We start from the raw sequence: 21,568 nt of genomic DNA on the forward strand, positions 1-21,568 counted from the left end.
TGTCAGTGTCAGTGAGTGACTGACTTGTAAGTAAGCTGCTGCAGCTTGCAGGGGAAAGAGAGGGGGAGCCAGACTAGACTGAGGAGGAGCAGTGTAATTGCAGTGAGTGCCATCAGGGGTGTTTGTTTGGTGCACACCACAACATCTGACAATGTATCTGCTTTATTAGGATTGGTACAAAGGTGGATATTTTATATGCGTTGACCATCAATAGATGGTGCTAATCACGCCCATAAGGCGGTGCTAGACACACCCCTCCGATGGTGCACCCCCTAATAAAATGTGCTGCGCACGCCAGTGCACAGTGGTCTGCGTACACCAGCAATACAGCTTTGTTACTTTTTAGTTTTATTTGTGAAATAAGATGCAAATTTTGAGTGAAAAAATGCTCATTGCGGCTAAGTCGCCTAGAACCTGGCACGCCAAAAAGGGTTATTTGGCGCAACTGAAGCCACAGTGTAAAAGCACACGTCTGTATGTGACTGCTCAGTTCTATCTAGGCACTTTGGTGGTCATTCCGAGTTGTTCGCTCGGTAATTTTCTTCGCATCGCAGCGATTTTCCGCTAATTGCGCATGCGCAATGTTCGCACTGCGACTGCGCCAAGTAACTTTGCTAAGAAGTTTGGTATTTTACTCACGGCATTACGAGGTTTTTTCTTCGTTCTGGTGATCGTAATTTGATTGACAGGAAGTGGGTGTTTCTGGGCGGAAACTGTCCGTTTTATGGGAGTGTGTGAAAAAACGCTACCGTTTCTGGGAAAAACGCGGGAGTGGCTGGAGAAACGGGGGAGTGTCTGGGCGAACGCTGGGTGTGTTTGTGACGTCAAACCAGGAACAAAACTGACTGAACTGATCGCAGTGGCAGAGTAAGTCCCGAGCTACTCAGAAACTGCAAAGAAATTTCTATTCGCAATTTTGCTAAGCTAAGATTCACTCCCAGTAGGCGGCGGCTTAGCGTGTGCAATGCTGCTAAAAGCAGCTTGCGAGCGAACAACTCGGAATGACCACCTTTATTTCATAACCGTCATCATTATCAGTACTGTCACAGTCACTGATACTGTATGTGTTGTGATATTTCAGCATTCATTTAAAGTCTGTGCCACTTACTTCAGCAAGTTAACCTTTTGATATGGCTCTCAGGTGTTTGTAGACATTCTAGCAGGCTGAAATGGGTTTCCAGCTATTAGAGTTGTGTGAAAGTGACTGTGCATGCGCACAAAAATAAAACTGTCTGCAGGGCCGTCCTTTCGTATGGGCTCAATGGGCTCTTGCCCAAGGGCCCCAGGAGTATAAGGGCCCTAGGCTGATAGCTGAGGGTCCCCTCTTTCCAGGGGTACCAGATTTTTGAAAATCGGCCCTGGGGAACCAGAGATATCCAACGTGAAAGCAGTGGACCCCATCTGAGCCTGTTAATTGCTCTTCCCAGCCAGATATCTCAGGTTCTGTCTGATTTACAGTTTTTCTGAGGGTATAATCCAAAAGATGGGACTCTCCCCTTTCGCTGGACACTGGCAGCTTGTCTCTATTATGCCCAGAACCAGAGATATCAGCCTTCTAGCAGCTGGTCCCTGCTCCAGCTTCACAAGCCTAATATGCAGTTTTAAATTTTTGTTGGTGAATTGCTCCGGCTCCTGAACTCTGTTCCCCAAGTCCCCAGTACCTCCTGAAAGGTGGAACTCTCTCGTTTTTTATCCCATTCAAAGCTAAGAAATATATTTTCAGGAACTGGAGATATCTGCAGTCAAGCAAGCTGTGCTCCCACTGGAAAATGATAAATATTAAGCCCACTCCACTATCTACCCCTCCCCTACGTATTAAACACCCCCTACCACCCTGGAAGTCATGTACCAGGGCATCTTCATTCAGCCCAATGCCCCCTTCTACAGTTTAGCCCCATCTGTGCAGTAATAATAAGAATTTACTTACCGATAATTCTATTTCTCATAGTCCGTAGTGGATGCTGGGACTCCGTAAGGACCATGGGGAATAGCGGCTCCGCAGGAGACTGGGCACAAAAGTAAAAGCTTGAACTAGCTGTTGTGCACTGGCTCCTCCCCCTATGACCCTCCTCCAAGCCTCAATTAAGATACTGTGCCCGGACGAGCGTACATAATAAGGAAGGATATTGAATCCCGGGTAAGACTCATACCAGCCACACCAATCACACCGTACAACCTGTGATCTGAACCCAGTTAACAGTATGATAAACGAAGGAGCCTCTGAAAAGATGGCTCACAACAATAATAACCCGAATTTTGTAACAATAACTATATACAAGTATTGCAGACAATCCGCACTTGGGATGGGCGCCCAGCATCCACTACGGACTATGAGAAATAGAATTATCGGTAAGTAAATTCTTATTTTCTCTAACGTCCTAAGTGGATGCTGGGACTCCGTAAGGACCATGGGGATTATACCAAAGCTCCCAAACGGGCGGGAGAGTGCGGATGACTCTGCAGCACCGAATGAGAGAACTCCAGGTCCTCCTCAGCCAGGGTATCAAATTTGTAGAATTTAGCAAACGTGTTTGCCCCTGACCAAGTAGCTGCTCGGCAAAGTTTTAAAGCCGAGACCCCTCGGGCAGCCGCCCAAGATGAGCCCACCTCCCTTGTAAAATGGGCTTTTACAGATTTTGGCTGTGGCAGGCCTGCCACAGAATGCGCAAGCTGAATTGTACTACAAATCCAACGAGCAATCGTCTGCTTAGAAGCAGGAGCACCCAGCTTGTTGGGTGCATACAGGATAAACAGCGAGTCAGATTTCCTGACTCCAGCCGTCCTGGAAATATATATTTTGAGGGCCCTGACTACGTCCAGTAACTTGGAGTCCTCCAAGTCCCTAGTAGCCGCAGGCACCACAATAGGCTGGTTCACGTGAAACGCTGAAACCACCTTTGGGATAAATTGAGGACGAGTCCTCAATTCTGCCCTATCCGTGTGAAAAATCAGGTAAGGGCTTTTATAAGATAAAGCCGCCAATTCTGAGACACGCCTGGCTGAAGCCAGGGCTAACAGCATTACCACCTTCCATGTGAGATATTTTAATTCCACAGTGGTGAGTGGTTCAAACCAATGTGATTTTAGGAACCCCAAAACCACATTGAGATCCCAAGGTGCCACCGGGGGCACAAAAGGAGGCTGTATATGCAGTACCCCTTTGACAAACGTCTGGACTTCAGGCACTGAAGCCAGTTCTTTTTGGAAGAAAATCGACAGGGCCGAAATTTGAACCTTAATGGACCCTAATTTTAGGCCCATAGACAGTCCTGTTTGCAGGAAATGTAGGAAGCGACCCAGTTGAAATTCCTCTGTAGGGGCCTCTTTGGCCTCACACCACGCAACATATTTTCGCCAAATGCGGTGATAATGTTTTGCGGTTACATCCTTCCTGGCCTTTATCAGGGTAGGGATGACTTCTTCTGGAATGCCTTTTTCCTTCAGGATCCGGCGTTCAACTGCCATGCCGTCAAACGCAGCCGCGGTAAGTCTTGGAACAGACAAGGTCCCTGCTGGAGCAGGTCCTTTCTTAGAGGTAGAGGCCACGGGTCCTCCGTGAGCATCTCTTGAAGTTCCGGGTACCAAGTCCTTCTTGGCCAATCCGGAACCACGAGTATAGTTCTTACTCCTCTCCTTTTTATGATTCTCAGTACTTTTGGTATGAGAGGCAGAGGAGGGAACACATACACTGACTGGTACACCCATGGTGTTACCAGAGCGTCCACCGCTATTGCCTGAGGGTCCCTTGACCTGGCGCAATATCTGTCTAGTTTTTTGTTGAGACGGGACGCCATCATGTTCACCTTTGGTTTTTCCCAACGGTTTACCATCTCTTGGAAGACTTCTGGATGAAGTCCCCACTCCCCCGGGTGAAGGTCGTGTCTGCTGAGGAAGTCCGCTTCCCAGTTGTCCACTCCCGGAATGAACACTGCTGACAGTGCTATCACACGATTCTCCGCCCAGCGAAGAATCCTTGCAGCTTCTGCCATCGCCCTCCTGCTTCTCGTGCCGCCCTGTCTGTTTACGTGGGCGACTGACGTGATGTTGTCCGATTGGATCAATACCGCCTGACCCTGAAGCAGGGGTTTTGCTTGACTTAGGGCATTGTAAATGGCCCTTAGTTCCAGAATGTTTATATGAAGAGATGTTTCCATGCTTGACCACAAGCCCTGGAAATTTTGTCCCTGTGTGACTGCTCCCCAGCCTCTCAGGCTGGCATCTGTGGTCACCAGGATCCAATCCTGAATGCCTAATCTGCGGCCCTCTAGTAGATGAGCACTCTGCAGCCACCACAGAAGAGACACCCTTGTCCTTGGCGACAGGGTTATCCGCTGATGCATCTGAAGATGCGATCCGGACCATTTGTCCAGAAGATCCCACTGAAACGTTCTTGCATGGAATCTTCCAAATGGAATCGCTTCGTAAGAAGCCACCATTTTTCCCAGGACCCTCGTGCACTGATGCACTGACACCTGGCCTGGTTTTAGGAGATTCCTGACTAGCTCGGATAACTCCCTGGCCTTCTCCTCTGGGAGAAACACCTTTTTCTGGACTGTGTCCAGAATCATTCCTAGGAACAGGAGACGTGTCGTTGGAATCAGCTGCGATTTTGGAATATTTAGGATCCACCCGTGCTGACGTAACACTAACTGAGATAGTGCTACTCCAACTTCTAACTGTTCCCTGGACCTTGCCCTTATCAGGAGATCGTCCAAGTAAGGGATAATTAAAACGCCTTTTCTTCGAAGAAGAATCATCATTTCGGCCATTACCTTGGTAAAGACCCGAGGTGCCGTGGACAACCCAAACGGCAGCGTCTGAAACTGATGACAGTTTTGTACTACAAACCTGAGGTACCCTTGGTGAGAAGGGTAGATTGGGACGTGGAGATAAGCATCTTTGATGTCCAGAGACACCATATAGTCCCCTTCTTCCAGGTTTGCTATCACTGCTCTGAGTGACTCCATCTTGAATTTGAACCTCTTTATGTAAGTGTTCAAGGATTTTAGATTTAAAATTGGTCTCACCGAGCCGTCCGGCTTCGGTACCACAAACAGCGTGGAATAATACCCCTTTCCCTGTTGTAGGAGAGGTACCTTGATTATCACCTGCTGGGAATACAGCTTGTGAATGGCTTCCAAAACTGCCTCCCTGTCGGAGGGAGACTTTGGTAGAGCAGACTTCAGGAACCGGCAAGGGGGAGACGTCTCGAATTCCAGTTTGTACCCCTGTGATACTACCTGCAGAATCCAGGGGTCCACTTGCGAGTGAGCCCACTGCGCGTTGAAATTTTTGAGACGGGCCCCCACCGTGTCCGAGTCCGCTTGTAAAGCCCCAGCGTCATGCTGAAGACTTGGCAGAAGCAGAGGAGGGCTTCTGCTCCTGGGAAGAGGCTGCCTGGTGCAGTCTTTTTCCTCTTCCTCTGCCCCGGGGCAGAAATGAGTGGCCTTTTGCCCGCCTGTACTTATGGGAACGAAAGGACTGAGTTTGAAAAGACGGTGTCTTTTTCTGCTGAGAGGTGACCTGGGGTAAAAAGGTGGACTTTCCGGCCGTTGCCTTGGCCACCAGGTCCGATAGACCGGCCCCAAATAACTCCTCTCCTTTAAACGGCAATACTTCCATATGTCGTTTGGAATCCGCATCCCCTGACCACTGTCGCGTCCATAACGCTCTTCTGGCAGAAATGGACATAGCACTCACTCTTGATGCCAGGGTGCAAATATCCCTCTGTGCATCACGCATATATAGTAATGCATCCTTCAAATGCTCTATAGTTAGTAATATACTGTCCCTATCCAGGGTATCAATATTTTCAGTCAGGGAATCCGACCACGCCACTCCAGCACTGCACATCCAGGCTGATGCGATTGCTGGTCGCAGTATAACACCAGTATGTGTGTATATACCCTTCAGGATATTTTCCAGCCTTCTATCCGCTGGTTCTTTGAGGGCGGCCGTATCAGGAGACGGTAACGCTACTTGTTTAGATAAACGTGTGAGCGCTTTATCTACTTTAGGGGGTGTTTCCCAACGCGCCCTAACCTCTGGCGGGAAAGGGTATAGTGCCAATAATTTATTAGAAATTAGCACTTTTTTATCGGGGGAAACCCACGCTTTATCACACACCTCATTTAATTCATCTGACTCAGGAAAAGCTACTGGTAGTTTTTTCACTCCCCACATAATACCCTTCTTTGTGGTACTTGTAGTGTCAGAAATGTTCAATGCCTCCTTCATTGCCGTGATCATGTAACGTGTGGCCCTACTGGACATTACGTTTGTCTCCTCACCGTCGACACTGGACTCAGTATCCGTGTCTGGGTCTGTGTCGACCCACTGAGGTAACGGGCGTTTTATCGCCCCTGACGGTGTCTGAGACGCCTGGACAGGCACTAATTGATTTGTCGTCTGTCTCATGTCGTCAACAGTTTTTTGTAAAGTGCTGACATTGTCACGTAGTTTTTTAAATACAACCATCCAGTCAGGTGTCGACTCCCTAGGGGGTGACATCACTAATACAGGCAATTGCTCTGCTTCCACATCATTTTCCTCCTCATACATGTCGACACAATCGTACCGACACCCAGCACACACACAGGGAATGCTCTGATAGAGGACAGGACCCCACTAGCCCTTTGGGGAGACAGAGGGAGAGTTTGCCAGCACACACCAGAGCGCTATATATATATATATATATATATATAGGGATAACCTTATATAAGTGTTACTCCCTTTTATAGCTGCTGTTTATAATTTAGCTGCCAATAGTGCCCCCCCTCTCTCGTTTTTACCCTGATTCTGTAGGGACTGCAGGGGAGAGTCAGGGAGCCGTCCTTCCAGCGGAACTGTGAGGGAAAATGGCGCTTGTGTGCTGAGGAGATAGGCTCCGCCCCTTCACGACGGCCTTATCTCCCGCTTTTTTCTGGAAAACTGGCAGAGGTTAAATACATCCATATAGCCCAGGAGCTATATGTGATGTATTTCTTTTGCCATCCTAAGGTATTTCTGTTTTTATTGCGTCTCAGGGCGCTCCCCCCCAGCGCCCTGCACCCTCAGTGACCGGAGTGTGAAGTGTGCTGAGAGCAATGGCGCACAGCTGCAGTGCTGTGCGCTACCTTAGTTGAAGACAGGAACGTCTTCTGCCGCCAATTTCACCGGACCTCTTCGTTCTTCTGGCTCTGTAAGGGGGCCGGCGGCGCGGCTCCGGGACCCATCCAGGCTGAACCTGTGATCGTCCCTCTGGAGCTAATGTCCAGTAGCCTAAGAAACCCAATCCACTCTGCACGCAGGTGAGTTCGTTTCTTCTCCCCTTAGTCCCACGATGCAGTGAGCCTGTTGCCAGCAGGACTCACTGAAAATAAAAAACCTAAAATAAACTTTTACTCTAAGCAGCTCAGGAGAGCCACCTAGCATGCACCCTTCTCGTTCGGGCACAAAAATCTAACTGAGGCTTGGAGGAGGGTCATAGGGGGAGGAGCCAGTGCACACCAGCTAGTTCAAGCTTTTACTTTTGTGCCCAGTCTCCTGCGGAGCCGCTATTCCCCATGGTCCTTTTGGAGTCCCAGCATCCACTTAGGACGTTAGAGAAAGAGTAATTAGCAGAAATTACTGCTCCAGGTCCTACATGCTCAGTGGAAGATAGGACACCCCCTACCAGCCGCTGATAGCACCCACCCACCCCTACCGCTGGAGAGTGGGTAGGGGGCCCAGTGCATTGCTGTGCCCAGGGGCCTACACTGCTGTTAAGACGGCCCTGACTGTCTGTGATCAGATCTTAGGAGTTCTCAACTAGTAGTCAGTGCTAGGTGATTGCTAGGTGAACTTGTACTTGTGCATACCATTTGCGAGCTTTGAGTAAGACATCAGTTTTTGACTTTCTGGCGTGTTTATTGACTACTCTGTCTGCTCCGTTTCTGAAATGCTGTTTAGTGATCTCTCATGTTATCCATTCGCGGTTTGACCCTGAACTGTCAAGCATGTAACATCACTTTATACCTGTACTAGTGTATTTTCTCACCATATACTACCGTATCTTAAGTTTGTGTCCTTGCCATTGGGGTTCAATAGAAAATAAAAAACATAACGGTATATAGTTGCTTATGACAAGCACGCACTTTCACCAGCTGTAATTACATGTACGCACCAGTTTGCATAGCCCGCAGCTCCCTTTACTGACCCTTTCTATAATGAACCTATGTGCGAGCTCTCTGTTTCCAGCCAGTTGCACTCCTTCAGCTAGAGATATGGCGGATTTGCGTTTGACTTATCATCACCCATAGTCACTTGGCTCCTGAGCATGTGCGAAAACACACACGTTACATTCACAATACTGGTCTGCATTGTGCTTTGTATCAGGACCTGTATGCTAAATGATTTCAACATGATCAATTTACACAGATTTGTACAGAAATGAGACTTATCGGTGGATTGGGTTATAAGTTATGGCTTTTGTTTTGCATGTACTATTAGTATGATAGCAGGGTGATATCACTGGTATTCTCTGATCAAATTTGCTAAACAACTGAAATGAGAAGTAGTTAGCTGTGAGTAAGATGCACTTCTGAGGACAGTCTTTCCGTTCATGTAGGGAAATCATAAACAGCGCTCTAGACGCTGCCAGTGTGATTTCAAAAATGCTCCCGGTCCTCTGGTGCTGACTTATACCCCTTTTCCACTAGCTTTTTAAACACGGGTAAATGCGCGGGGGCGCGCATTTACCCGTGTTTTTCCCTAGTGGAAAAGGGTCCCCCTGCAAATTCCCGGATCAAGTGATCCGGGAATCCTACCCGGGTAGCTAGCCGGGTTGAACACGTGTCGAGGCGAAACGGCTCCCGTTTACAGTGTATGGGAGGGTGGCGCTGGGAGATCATGTGATCTCCCAGCGCCGCCCCTGCCACGTCACTAGCAGCGTCACCAACCCGGCAATAAGCCGGGTTGGTGAGCGCTGTGTGAAAGGGGTCTGTAACACAGGTCGCAGCGGTGTCAGGCGACACGGCTGCGACCCGTGCTACACAGTGGAAAAGGGGTATAAGGGATATTCATCATGAAAAAATTGTAAAATGAGAATTTTTAGTTTTCAATTCTCACCCTTTCATTTCACAATTTTTTCACTATTCATCATTCCTCTCTAATAAAAATATCCCGGAAAAATTATAATTCTCCCCCTGCAGCTGAAGCGTCCATAAGGACTTCCTCACATTGCGCATGCAGTTTTTTTTTCTCCAATCCCCCTGCTGGTCTGCCGCCTCCTCCTCCTGGCACTCCACTGTAGCTGTAGGACACCCGCACCCCTTCCCCCCTCCTTGCTGGTGACGCGCTGCCCATAGCTACACTCCCCTTTGCCAGCACTGATAACTGCAGCTACCTGGCTGCAGAAGGGAGCTATGCAGCCCCCAGCCAGCACTGATTACACTGACGCCCCCCAGCCGGCCCCCTTCCTCCCCCTTCCGCCCTGCTGGCACCTTATTGCCAGGTCTACCCAGCTGCAGGATTCAGCCCCCCTCCTCCTACCTTCTGCTGCACAGCTTGTGAAGAGATTCGGTTACTGTACTTTGGCGAACAGTTTCACTTTTAAATTCCAAAAACAATGCATTTTCGGAGTTTGATGAATGTCACAATTTCTACATCCCCATACTACAGTATGGGTAGTGTAGAAAATGTGACAAATTAAGGATAATGAATACGCCCCTTACTGCCTGCAAGAGAGACATGTGCAGCTGCTCAGAGTAGGTGTAGCGCCATCAAGATATGCTCCAGAGGTTACACAGTGCACCACATTATGATTAGACTGCCGCCCATAGTCCAACTCCTCTGTTCAGGTCCTTTAAGGATAAAAAATATGTAGCACATTCTGTTAGCTGCAGTCTTAATGAAATGAGCATTGAGTAAATGCATCTTTGATAAATGAGCTTAACCACAGAAAGTAAATGCAAATATAAAGTCAGAAGTAATGTTTGCCTATATTGGGCTGTCTTCTTTTAGTTCCATTTGGTATTAAATATGAAATGATTTTTTATTTCTCAGCCGCAGGGTAAGCATATGTAATGTATTGCTTCAGTGGGGATGCGGTCAGGATGCCGCCGGACGGAATCCCGGCGGTCGAAATACCGACGCCGGAATCCCGACCGCCACAATCCCGACATATTCTCCCTCCGTGGGTGTCCACGACACCCATAGAGGGAGAATATAATAGTGTGCCGAGCGTGGCGAGCGAAGCGAGCCCGCAAGGGGCTTCGTTCCGCTCACCACCCCTGTCGGGATTGTGCGGTCGGGATTCCGGCGTCGGTATTTCGACCGCCGGGATTCCGACCGGCGGCATTTAGTACTGATCCCCTTCAGTGTACTTCATCTTTAACATATTTTGATGTCTTTAAAGCAAGAAGTCCTCATTTAATAACATGTTGATGTAGTTGAAGGAAAGATGTGGGAGTAGCAATGTTGCTCCATCACAGCCTTCTTATCTCTTGTGGCAGCAGCCTGCTCGCAGCCAAAACAATCATTCTCTACAGCAGTGACGGGCACCGTGCGGTCCTCCGTGCCTCCATATACGGACCCCCGCGCCTTCCTACTTTATTATCAGATTTCTTTGTTATAGCTTGTAAGGATTGTGTAAAATAGCAGCTATGATATGTCATTAAAGATAAGTGTCTCTTTCTATGACTGTATTGTAACATTTTACTGAGATTAAGGGAACTGTGTGTCACTTTAGAATGCTTGAGGGTCACCCATGCGGCCTCAGGATTGTATCAGAATGCTTAGCTCTGTACTATAGTATTGCATAGTTTTGTCCTCCTTTGCCTTACATTATCTATCTAATTTACAATGAATCATATCTGTTCGTGAACACAACTGCATACTTTGAGTACTGTACAGGTAGAGTTGATTAAATGCTATCAATATCCCACACACACCCGCCCCGCCCATTTGACTAGGAAGTGGGTGGAATGCAGAGTTGGACTGGCCCACACATGTACAAGGAAAATCCCCAGCAGGCCACACTGCCTGAGAGCCTCACCCCCTCCTCTGGGGGTCAGTAACTAGGTGGAGCAGGATCATATATGAACTTGGGTGCTTGGGTTTATTTCTATGTAAATTACTCCAAGATTAGCCTTCCTGCCAGTAAAAGTGTGTGGTCCTGACAAGGGCCAGATTAACAATGGGGCGGATGAAGCTACAGCTCCAGGCCTCCACATAAAAATAGGCCTATGATCATGGCAGCATGATGATGACCAGCCATCAGCTGGCCACATAGATGGCCATAAATCATATCTCTTAAGATTCTATTTCTATTTTTCCCACAAAATTATGCAATTTTACTCTTTTTACATAATTAGGGAGACAATGGGTCTTATATTGTAGGGGAGTTCATGCCCATATGGCTCTGGCCACACCAAAACAGCACTTGTCACACTTTCCCGATTCTCACACTGCCCGATTCTCACAATAGGCCCTTGATTATCTTTAGCTTCAGGCCCATGTGGCCCTTAATCCGGCCCTGACACACCCCTGACTTCCCCTTTATAAAGGAGTCCTGGTCTTTGCAAGTCCTCTCAATGGGATCTGGTTACATTGCCAGCGGTCAGGATACCGACACCGGAATCCCGACCACTGACAATTCCGAAAGCCGGCTCACAGGGGCCATTCCCATTCATGGGTGTCCACGACACCCATAGAGTGGAAATAGAACCTGTGGCGAGCTCACCAAGCCACCGATCCCTCAACAGGCTTTGTTGCACTAGCACCCCTGCCGGCATTCTGGCGGTCGGGATCCCGGCGTCGGCATACCATACCCAATGCTTCTCAATTGGTTAGCCAAGTCCCTCTGTGATGACTGGCCACACCCCCTCTGGTGGCTGACCACACACCTCAAACTTGAGCCCCTACCACTGCATTCCCTGGTGGGCCCTTCATGCTTTGTCTGTCACACTGGAATACAAGAGGGTAGGGTGGCCAATCCCGGGATCGGGATCGGCGGGATCCCGGGATTTAGGCCAAAAATCATCCGGGATTCAATCACGGGATTGGAAGCTCCAATTCCAGGGATTGAGGGATCATGTGGCCCTTTGTTTTTTTAAAGATGGGCAGCGATGAGCATCCTCAGGACGCTCAGACGCTGCCCGGCTCCCCCTGCGCAGCGTGACGTGCAGTCACAGGTCACGCTGCGTAGTCAGCTGTCCGCCATCACCCGCTGCCGAGCCCGAAGGATGCCTACCACCCTCCCGCCTCTGTCGTATTGTGAGTTATGTGTGCGGGGCAGGAGCAGCGGGCAGGGTGGGGCAAGAGGGGCGGACACATAGGGAAAAGTCAATCCCAGGTGTCCCGGGAATCCCGGGATTGACCATTTTTCAATCCCAATACCCATATAATTGCAATATATGAATTATCTAGTAGCCAGTGCTCGGTGACGTCAGGCATAATCTCAATAACATCACAGGTTCCCACTGTATTGATGAGCTGCAATTTCATGAACAGATTGTGTTGTGGTTGTGGCTATATAAACTAAGCTTTGTTTTATGATTTTCTGTTTAGAAACCAATTAAAATGTTTGCATATGTCTTTGTATATGTTGACCATGTAAATATGTTTTCTAGAGGATCTAGAGCAGGGGTGGCCAACAAGTCAGAAACAAAGAGCCAAAAAATCTTGTTAGGCACGTCAAAGAGCTGACATCAAGCCACAGGCGCACATGCAAAAATGGGGTGTGGCCTTGTGCCTGCTAGGCCACGCCTCTGGTGTAAAATACATTTAAAAAGCCAGATCCACATAAAATACATTTTTAAAGCCAGATCCAACATAAAATACATTTAAAAAGCCACTTCCACTTACCCTACTGTGTCACTTCAGCCAACTACTTCATGTGTCACTCCTGCTAGCACACACCTACAGTATGTCACTACAGCCAGCTCCCCCATGAGTCACTCCTGCCAGCACTCTCCTGTGTCACTCCTGCCAGGACCCTCATGTGTCACTACATCCCCCCCGAAAATACACCTCGTGCCATTGCAGCAGCCCCTTATGTGTCCTCTGTTTGCCAGTGGGTTTCTCACCTCTCTCAGTTCTCAGTCTCCGTAGTGCTGCTGCTGCCTGTCTGGCTGGAGTGCAGCAGTTTCTGGATCTGTTGTGGTCACATGACTTCGAGTGGCGGGAGCCACATTTGAATAAAGAAAGAGCCACATGAGGCTCAAGAGCCACAGGTTGGCCACCGCTGATCTAGAGGATAGAGTATATCAGGTATTGATGCTATGGTCTGTTTCAAGATCCGAAGGTCATTAAGCTCAGTTGCATATTGGCCAAATGTCCTTATTGCCCGGGATAGTCACAGGTTTTAAAGATGTGTCCATCTACAGTAATAGGCCCTACACACTGGCCGACATCAGTCAAAGATATGAACGATCTCGTTCATAAATGAACAACATACCGTTCATATCTTTGAGTGTGGAAGCTCCAGCGATGAACGATGCGCGGCCCCGCACTCGTTCATCGCTGGTCCCCCGTCGGCTGTACATGCAGGCCAATATGGACGATCTCGTCCATATTTGCCTGCACTTCAGTGCAGCCGGGTGACGGGGGGAGTGAAGAAACTTCACTGCCCCTCCGCCGCCGGGTCGCCCGTCGGCCGTATCCGACGTCGGGCAGCTCGGCGGCGGATCAGCCAATGTGTAGGGCCCTTAAATGTTGCTTTATTAAATTGACCAACCTGATGCAGTTCATACTAGCTGTCCTTATTCTCTGGATTTTGTAAATTGATATTTATTGGAGAAGAATACTGTAAAATTAAAAAATAATGTTATAATGAAATTCATCTCCACTATAATCTAACTTCTAAATGTCAGATTGTCAATTCAAAATGTTGTTTTTTAAATAGTCCTTGAAGACCATGATTTGACATTACTGCATATTTATTAGTATATTGATGAGTTCAATATTATACCTTACATAAAGGAAGTGCTTATACTGCTAACTAGTAGGGTATTGGTGGATTCACATACCAGGGAGTTGACATTGAATCAGCCTCAGAGTAGATGGGTGTAGGCCCAGAGCTTGCTAAGAAGAGTAAATGGTAGTACTGTATCAGGGTCAGAGCCGGCCATAGGCAAACTAGGCAGTTGCCTAGGGCATCTGGTATGCCTAGGGGCACAAGCAGCTTCTGCTGATTAAAATGATATGTGGCATGCCTATATTCTGTGTGTAGCATTTCGTATGCAGATACAGCCACAGTCGCACACAGTATATAGGCATGCCGCATATCATTTTAATCAGCAGAAGCTGCTTGTGCATCCTAGCCACATAGCAATGCAAATAAGATGTATTTTCATAAAAAATAGGCACCCGACGTTAGCAGAACTGCCAGTTGACTCACGCCAGGAACTATATGTGTCATTATGTGTATAAGGGCATTAATAATGTGCGGCATATGTGTAAGGGGCACTATGTGTGTCATTATGTGCATAAGGGCACTAATAATGTGCGGCATATGTGTAAGGGACATTATGTGTGTCATTATGTGTATAAGGGCATTAACAATGTGTGGCATATGTGTAAGGGAAATTATGTGTATAAGGGCATTAATAAGGGTTGGCATAATGTGTAAGGCGCATTATGTTTATAAGGACATTAATAATGTGTTTCATATGTGTAAGGGGCATTACTGTGTGGTATTATGTGTATAAATGCATTACCAATGTGTGGCATTATGTGTATATGGTGTTCTACTGTGTGGCATAATGTATAGAAAGGCCACTACTGTGTGGTCTAATGTGAATAAAGAGCAATATGGTGTGGTGTAATGTGAATAAGTAGCAATATGGGCCCTCATTCCGAGTTGTTCGCTCGCAAGCTGCTTTTAGCAGCATTGCACACGCTAAGCCGCCGCCTACTGGGAGTGAATCTTAGCTTAGCAAAATTGCGAACGAAAGATTCTCAAAATTGCGAATAGACAGTTCTTAGCAGTTTCTGAGTAGCTCGAGACTTACTCTGCCACTGCGATTAGTTCAGTCAATTTCGTTCCTGGTTTGATGTCACAAACACACCCAGCGTTCGCCCAGACACTCCCCCGTTTCTCCAGCCACTCCCGCGTTTTCCCCAGAAACGGCTGCATTTTTTCGCACACACCCATAAAACGGCCAGTTTCCGCCCAGAAACACCCACTTCCTGTCAATCACACTACGATCACCAGAACGAAGAAAAAACCTTGTAATGTCCTGAGTAAAATACCTAACTTAATAGCAAATTTACTTGACGCAGTCGCACTGCGGACATTGCGCGTGCGCATTAGCGACTTATCGCTCCGTTGCGGAAAAAAAAATAACGAGCGATCAACTCGGAATGACCACCATGGTGTGGTGTAATGAGAATAAAGAGCAATATGGTGTGGTGTAATGTGAATAAGGAGCAATTCAGTATGATGTTATGTGAATGAGGGGCACTACTGTGAGGAGTAACGTATATAAGGTAAAGTGGTACTACTGTGTGATGTAATGTGAATAAGGGACACTATCACATGATAAATTGTGAATAAAGTTGCACTACTGTGAGGCAAAAGTTGAATTGGGGTACTATTGTGTGGCCATGCCCCTTGCCAGCAAAAACACATACCTTTTTGGGCTGTGCGCCGAATGTGCACACTGTTCTTATTTAAAATACAGTGGGTAGGAAAACAAAAAAAAAGGACTGCTATGGGTGGGGGGTGATGGTGCTGGGAAAGGGGTGCAGGGTCAGAGGCAGAACTAGTGGTGGTGCTAGGGGGCACCAGCCAAAATTTTGCCTAGGGCATCATTTTGGTTAGGGCCAGCTCTGATCAGGGTGGATCTGTAAAGATTAGAATAGTCTATGCGCCCTTGCTAAAGCATTAGTACTCTGCCATTCTAACACGATGGAACTTTAATCCTTTGTAGTTGGTTTACATAACTTGTATATTACCTTACCTTATTTTTCATATATTTAAGCGTATGTGATATTGTTGTTAATCACTTTAAGAAGTGTTGTAAGTAGCATTGGTTAATGAATCCACTGTTGGTAGGCTGATTTCATGTTTGTTAAATAAATATATTAATGCAAACTTTGGTTTCTTTTTTGACAGAATACAAGCATCCTATCAGCGGTCGATGATATTCAGCTACTTCTTGATGATCACATTATTAAGACACAAACAATGTGCGGTTCTCCGTTCATTAAACCGATTGAAACTGAAGCCAGAGTAAGTGGAAATTGTAACACTAATTACCTAATCTATTATGTGCAGTCTAATTGCTTTAATTAGACATTTCACAGCAAGTATGTGATTAAATGTTTCAATTTAAGTTAGGGAATAATGCACAAACATACTTGAAAATACAGGGTGGTGCGCAGTCACAAGTGCAGTTTAATATGATTCCTAGATATTCTAGAAACACATGTTCATATTTTAACCTTCACAAAAAGGATATAAAGAAAGAATCACTAGAGGAACAAATAATTTCCCTGTCTGGGGATAAGAGTCCCAGATTTACCCGGTATTATAACTAAATCCCAGTACAGATGTGTCCTCATCCCTCTAACCTTAGTACGCTACAGTGACGTGCGGTGGGGTGAGGCAGGTGAGGCAGAGCCTTTCCAGTCATATTTACGTCTGTGCCAGAGTTTTCACTGTATAAAGTATATGAAAAATACCAAGAATATGTTTGAAATATCTTCTTTGCATTATTCTAATCATTTTTATAGCCAAAACTCTGGAGTAAAAAGTCTATGGCAGGTGAGGCAGTGCCTCACCTGCTTATCTTTTCCGCACATCTCTGATCAAAACTCACCAAATTTCCAGGCGTTTATACTGCTGAACCTGTCTCTAATGCCCAGATGTACCCTTTGGCTCATATTTTGTGTGTAAATCTGGCTCTGGTGCTAGCTAGTGCCTCCTTAGCCTTTTAGCTCACCGCACGTCCCTGGTACGCTACATAGCACGAGGTGCCTGGCGAGTCAGCTGACAGATCCCATGCAACTCCGCTAGCCTTGGGCGTCAGGCGCACGGGGAGACTGTGCTGATTAATGTGATATGTGTCACTTGTATATCTCTGTGCGGATGTTCCTGTATATGAAGCACAAGAACCTGGCAAAGAAGCCACGTCCGCTGCATTGTAGCACTCTCTATGCAGATTCAGAGACTCATGCTGCTTTCACATCGCAAAACCTGCTTTTGAAATGGTATTTGAAATGGTTCTTAAAACGGGTCTGAGCAGTTAAACCCCTTTCACATCTCATGTTGTAACCAGTAAATTACCATTTCATTACCGTTTTGGTACCTTTCACACTGAACCCGTTTCACCCATAGAAAACAGTGGTTGTCATTATAAATGGACTTTTCTGGCCCACACATTATTAATAATTATTAATTAATTAATTATTAATAATTTGGATAGTCGTACGATGGAACCCAGCAGCTTGAAGCATATCTATTTATATTAGAAGGGATTAGGTACTTGGTTTGTCTTTTTTGAAGGCACAAGTATTATTTATATATTTTTTAAAATATATATTTTTTTTTAGATGGAATGGTAAAATTCAGAAAAAAAATGGCGTGGGGTCCCCCCTCCAAAGCATAACCAGCCTCGGGCTCTTCGAGCTGGTCCTGGTTCTAAAAATGTGGGGAAAAATTTGACTGTGGATCCCCCGTATTTTTAAAACCAGCACCGGGCTCTGCGCCTGGTGCTGGTGCAAAAAATACGCGGGACAAAAAGAGTAGGGGTCCCCCGTATTTTTTACACCAGCATCGGGCTCCACTAGCTGGACAGATAATGCCACAGCCGGGGGTCACTTTTATACAGTGCCCTGCGGCCGTGGCATTAAATATCCAACTAGTCACCCCTGGCCGGGGTACCCTGGGGGAGTGGGGACCCCTTCAATCAAGGGGTCCCCCCCCAGCCACCCAAGGGCCAGGGGTGAAGCCCGAGGCTGTCCCCCCCATCCATTGGCTGCGGATGGGAGGCTGATAGCCTTGAGTAAAATGACAGAATATTGTTTTTTCCAATAGTACTACAAGTCCCAGCAAGCCTCCCCCGCAAGCTGGTACTTGGAGAACCACAAGTACCAGCATGCGGAGGAAAACCGGGCCCGCTGGTACCTGTAGTACTACTGGGAAAAAAATACCCAAATAAAAACAGGAGACACACACCGTGACAAGTACAACTTTATTACACACTGCCGACACACACATACTTACCTATGTTGACACGAAGCAGTCGGTCCTCTTCTCCAAGTAGAATCCACGGGTACCTGAAAATAAAAGATAATTATACTCGCCTGATCCATGGTCCAGAGATAAATCCACGTACTTGTCAAAAAAAGAAAACGAACACCCGACCAGCGAACTGAAAGGGGTCCCATGTTGACACATGGGACCCCTTTCCCCGAATGCAGAGAGACCCCCCCCTGTGACTGCTGTCACTGAAAGGTCTCGTAAGCCAATCAGCGAGCGCAACGTCCTTGCACTCTGCTGATTGGCTCTGTGCTCGTCTGAGCTGTCAGCGCATCGCACAGCTCCCTCCATTATATTCAATGGTGGGAACTTTGCGGTTAGTGGTGGGGTCACCCGCGGTCAGCGGCTGACCGCGGGTAACCCCACCACTGACGGCAAAGTTCCCACCATTGAAAGTAATGGAGGCAGCTGTGCGATGCGCTGTCTGAGCTTAGACGCGCACAGCCAGTCAGGTGAGCGCCACGGAGTAGCGCTTCCTGATTGGCTGAAGGGACCTCAGTGACAGGAGTCACGTGATGTCCCGGCATTCGGGGAAAGGGGTCTCATGTGTCAACATGGGACCCCTTTCAGTCCGGTGGTTCGGGTGTTCGTGTTTTTTTTTTGCCAAGTACGAGGATTATCTCTGGACGTGGATTTATCTCTGGACACTGGCAGGTGAGTATAATTTTTTTCACAGGTACCCTCGGATCGTCGGAGACTGTGGCAGTCGGCGTGTCAACATAGGTAAGTATGTATGTGTGTCGGCAGTGTGTAATAAAGTTGTACTTGTCACGGTGTGTGCCTCCTGTTTTTATTTGGGTATTTTTTTTCAGTAGTACTACAGGTACCAGCGGGCCCGGTTTTCTCCCGCATGCTGGTACTTGTGGTTCTCCAAGTACCAGCTTGCGGGGGAGGCTTGCTGGGACTTGTAGTACTATTGGAAAAAACAATATTCTGTCATTTTACTCAAGGCTATCAGCCTCCCATCCGCAGCCAATGGATGGGGGGGACAGCCTCGGGCTTCACCCCTGGCCCTTGGGTGGCTGGGGGGGGACCCCTTGATTGAAGGGGTCCCCACTCCCCCAGGGTACCCCGGCCAGGGGTGACTAGTTGGATATTTAATGCCACGGCCGCAGGGCACTGTATAAAAGTGACCCCCGGCTGTGGCATTATCTGTCCAGCTAGTGGAGCCCGATGCTGGTGTAAAAAATACGGGGGACCCCTACTCTTTTTGTCCCGCGTATTTTTTGCACCAGCACCAGGCGCAGAGCCCGGTGCTGGTTTTAAAAATACGGGGGATCCACAGTCAAATTTTTCCCCACATTTTTAGAACCAGGACCAGCTCGAAGAGCCCGAGGCTGGTTATGCTTTGGAGGGGGGACCCCACGCCATTTTTTTCCGTGTTTTTCCCATTTAAACGTTTATAAAGCCACTCTCACATGTGTCTCCTGTGTTTTCCAAGCTGTTTCCTGGTTGTGGCTGCTGACATCACACATGGAGACAGCCTATGACCTGCTGGGGCTTGCAAATACCGTTTCAGACCCTTTCACACTGCACAGTGAAATGGGACTGAAACGGGTAGGACCCTTCTTTTTTACCGTTTCAAAATACAGGTATTTTGAAAACGGTAAATTGAAGGGGACCCTTTCACATCGCAGCTTGACCCGTTTAGGAAGCCAGTTAAAACGGCAAAATACCGGGTATAAGCTGCGGTGTGAAAGGGGTATCAGTCAAACACAAATATACATGTGTTGCATATCAAATTAATCAACACAGTCTCCTGGTGCATCCTAGTTGCATTGTGAATAAGACACATTTTTCGGTAAAAAAAAATACCCGACGCTAGCAGTCTCGTGTGACCAGGCATGCCAAGAGGGGCTGTTTGGCCAGACTGCAGCAAATATGTATGACTATACATCTGTATTATGAGATCCTTAACACACTGGGGTTTGGGCTTGTGGCAGTGGGATGATATTTACCTTATCTATTCCAGGTGCATTATCTGGTCCTCTCAGGATCTCCCAGCAGCCCATAGAATAGATGGAATCCCATGATACAGTTGCACTCGATCACTGGCTGGGAACGCTTTATGCTGTGGTATTATGACTGTGTGGCAAGCTCCCAGCCAATCCATGATTGAGAGCAACGGCATCACATGACTCCAACTCTTCTACTGCAGCTGAGCCTGGGAGAGGACTGGACAATATGCACGCTGACAAGAGAAGCTCTTATGACCACCGCTGTGTGACGAAGTTAAATTAAAGGCAGGAGTGAGAGGGATGCCGGAGGCGGGATGAGGTAGAAGGAAAGCAAGACAGGAAGGAAGGATATCTTTGTACAATTCAGTCCTATAAAATGGGGCAGGATTGGCTTCCCTACTATGAACGGGTGGTCTTCAGTATGCCGGCTGTCGGGATCCCGGCGCACAGTATACCGGCACCGGAATCCCGACAGCCGGCATACCGACATTTATTCTCCCTCGTGGGGGTCCACGACCCCCCTGGAGGGAGAATAAAATAGCGTGGCGCGCGTAGCGCGCCACCGTGCCCGCAGCGTGGTGAGGGCAGCGAGCCCGCAAGGGGCTCATTTGCGCTTGCCACACTGTCGGTAAACCGGCAGTCGGGCTCCCGGCGCCGGTATGCTGGTTGCCGGGAGCCCGACCGCCGGCCTACCATACTACACCCCTATGAACCCTATGTATTAGACTCACATTACTAAAGTTTGAGTCACAAGTCACATTGACAAATCTCTACAATCAAGCTAATAAACAATAAGACTTCCTGCAACATTAATAACATATAAACATAAATGTTACATTTCCTGAGACAGCTTATAAATAAATAGAAACCAAATCTGTTTTAAGTATACATATCCTTTCCATTAGACCATCTCAAAAGACTATTCAAAATCAGAAACATCTTAGTCATTATTCAGCTGAATAGATTGAATTAAAGGCCTGATTCAGAGAAGTGCACAAAGCCGACGTTCCATGGAACTGAGCGATTATCGGCAGACTGCGCATGTGCCACACTCGCATTGCGCATATGTCAAGATGCCATTGTGAAACCGGCACGCAATGAGAACTCCTTTGCAAAGTGATTGACAGAAAGTGAGGGTGTTAACATGGTGTTTGCGGGGAGTAGTTAAATGCGGATGTGTCATGGCCGTTTTTAGGGCGTGAATCTTACATCAGCTGCGTGCCTTAACGTACAAAAACATGACGTCTATGTGACTACTGCTGGGTCCAGTCTGCATAGCCATATGTCTACCCTTCGGCAAGATGTTCCTAGTTCTTGCATATAGGCTGCATATGTGTACGCAGTTGCAAACGAGGTGCGGCCTCTCCGGTGGGCATCTCTTTTC

General features: G+C 47.5%; 1 protein-coding gene across 2 annotated transcripts in view; it reads left to right on the forward strand.

The window, feature by feature from the left end:
• The window catches only part of DNAH3 (dynein axonemal heavy chain 3), a 952,415-nt gene that overhangs the window by 552,495 nt on the left and 378,352 nt on the right, over positions 1–21,568 (forward strand). For both annotated transcript variants that reach the window (XM_063934423.1, XM_063934424.1), the window contains one exon: positions 16,079–16,195. In XM_063934423.1, the coding sequence (XP_063790493.1) occupies positions 16,079–16,195 (117 nt within the window). The remainder of the gene's footprint in view (positions 1–16,078; positions 16,196–21,568) is intronic.

This window comes from Pseudophryne corroboree, chromosome 7 (genome assembly GCF_028390025.1).
Source record: "Pseudophryne corroboree isolate aPseCor3 chromosome 7, aPseCor3.hap2, whole genome shotgun sequence".
NCBI classification, from domain to species: Eukaryota; Metazoa; Chordata; class Amphibia; order Anura; family Myobatrachidae; genus Pseudophryne; species Pseudophryne corroboree.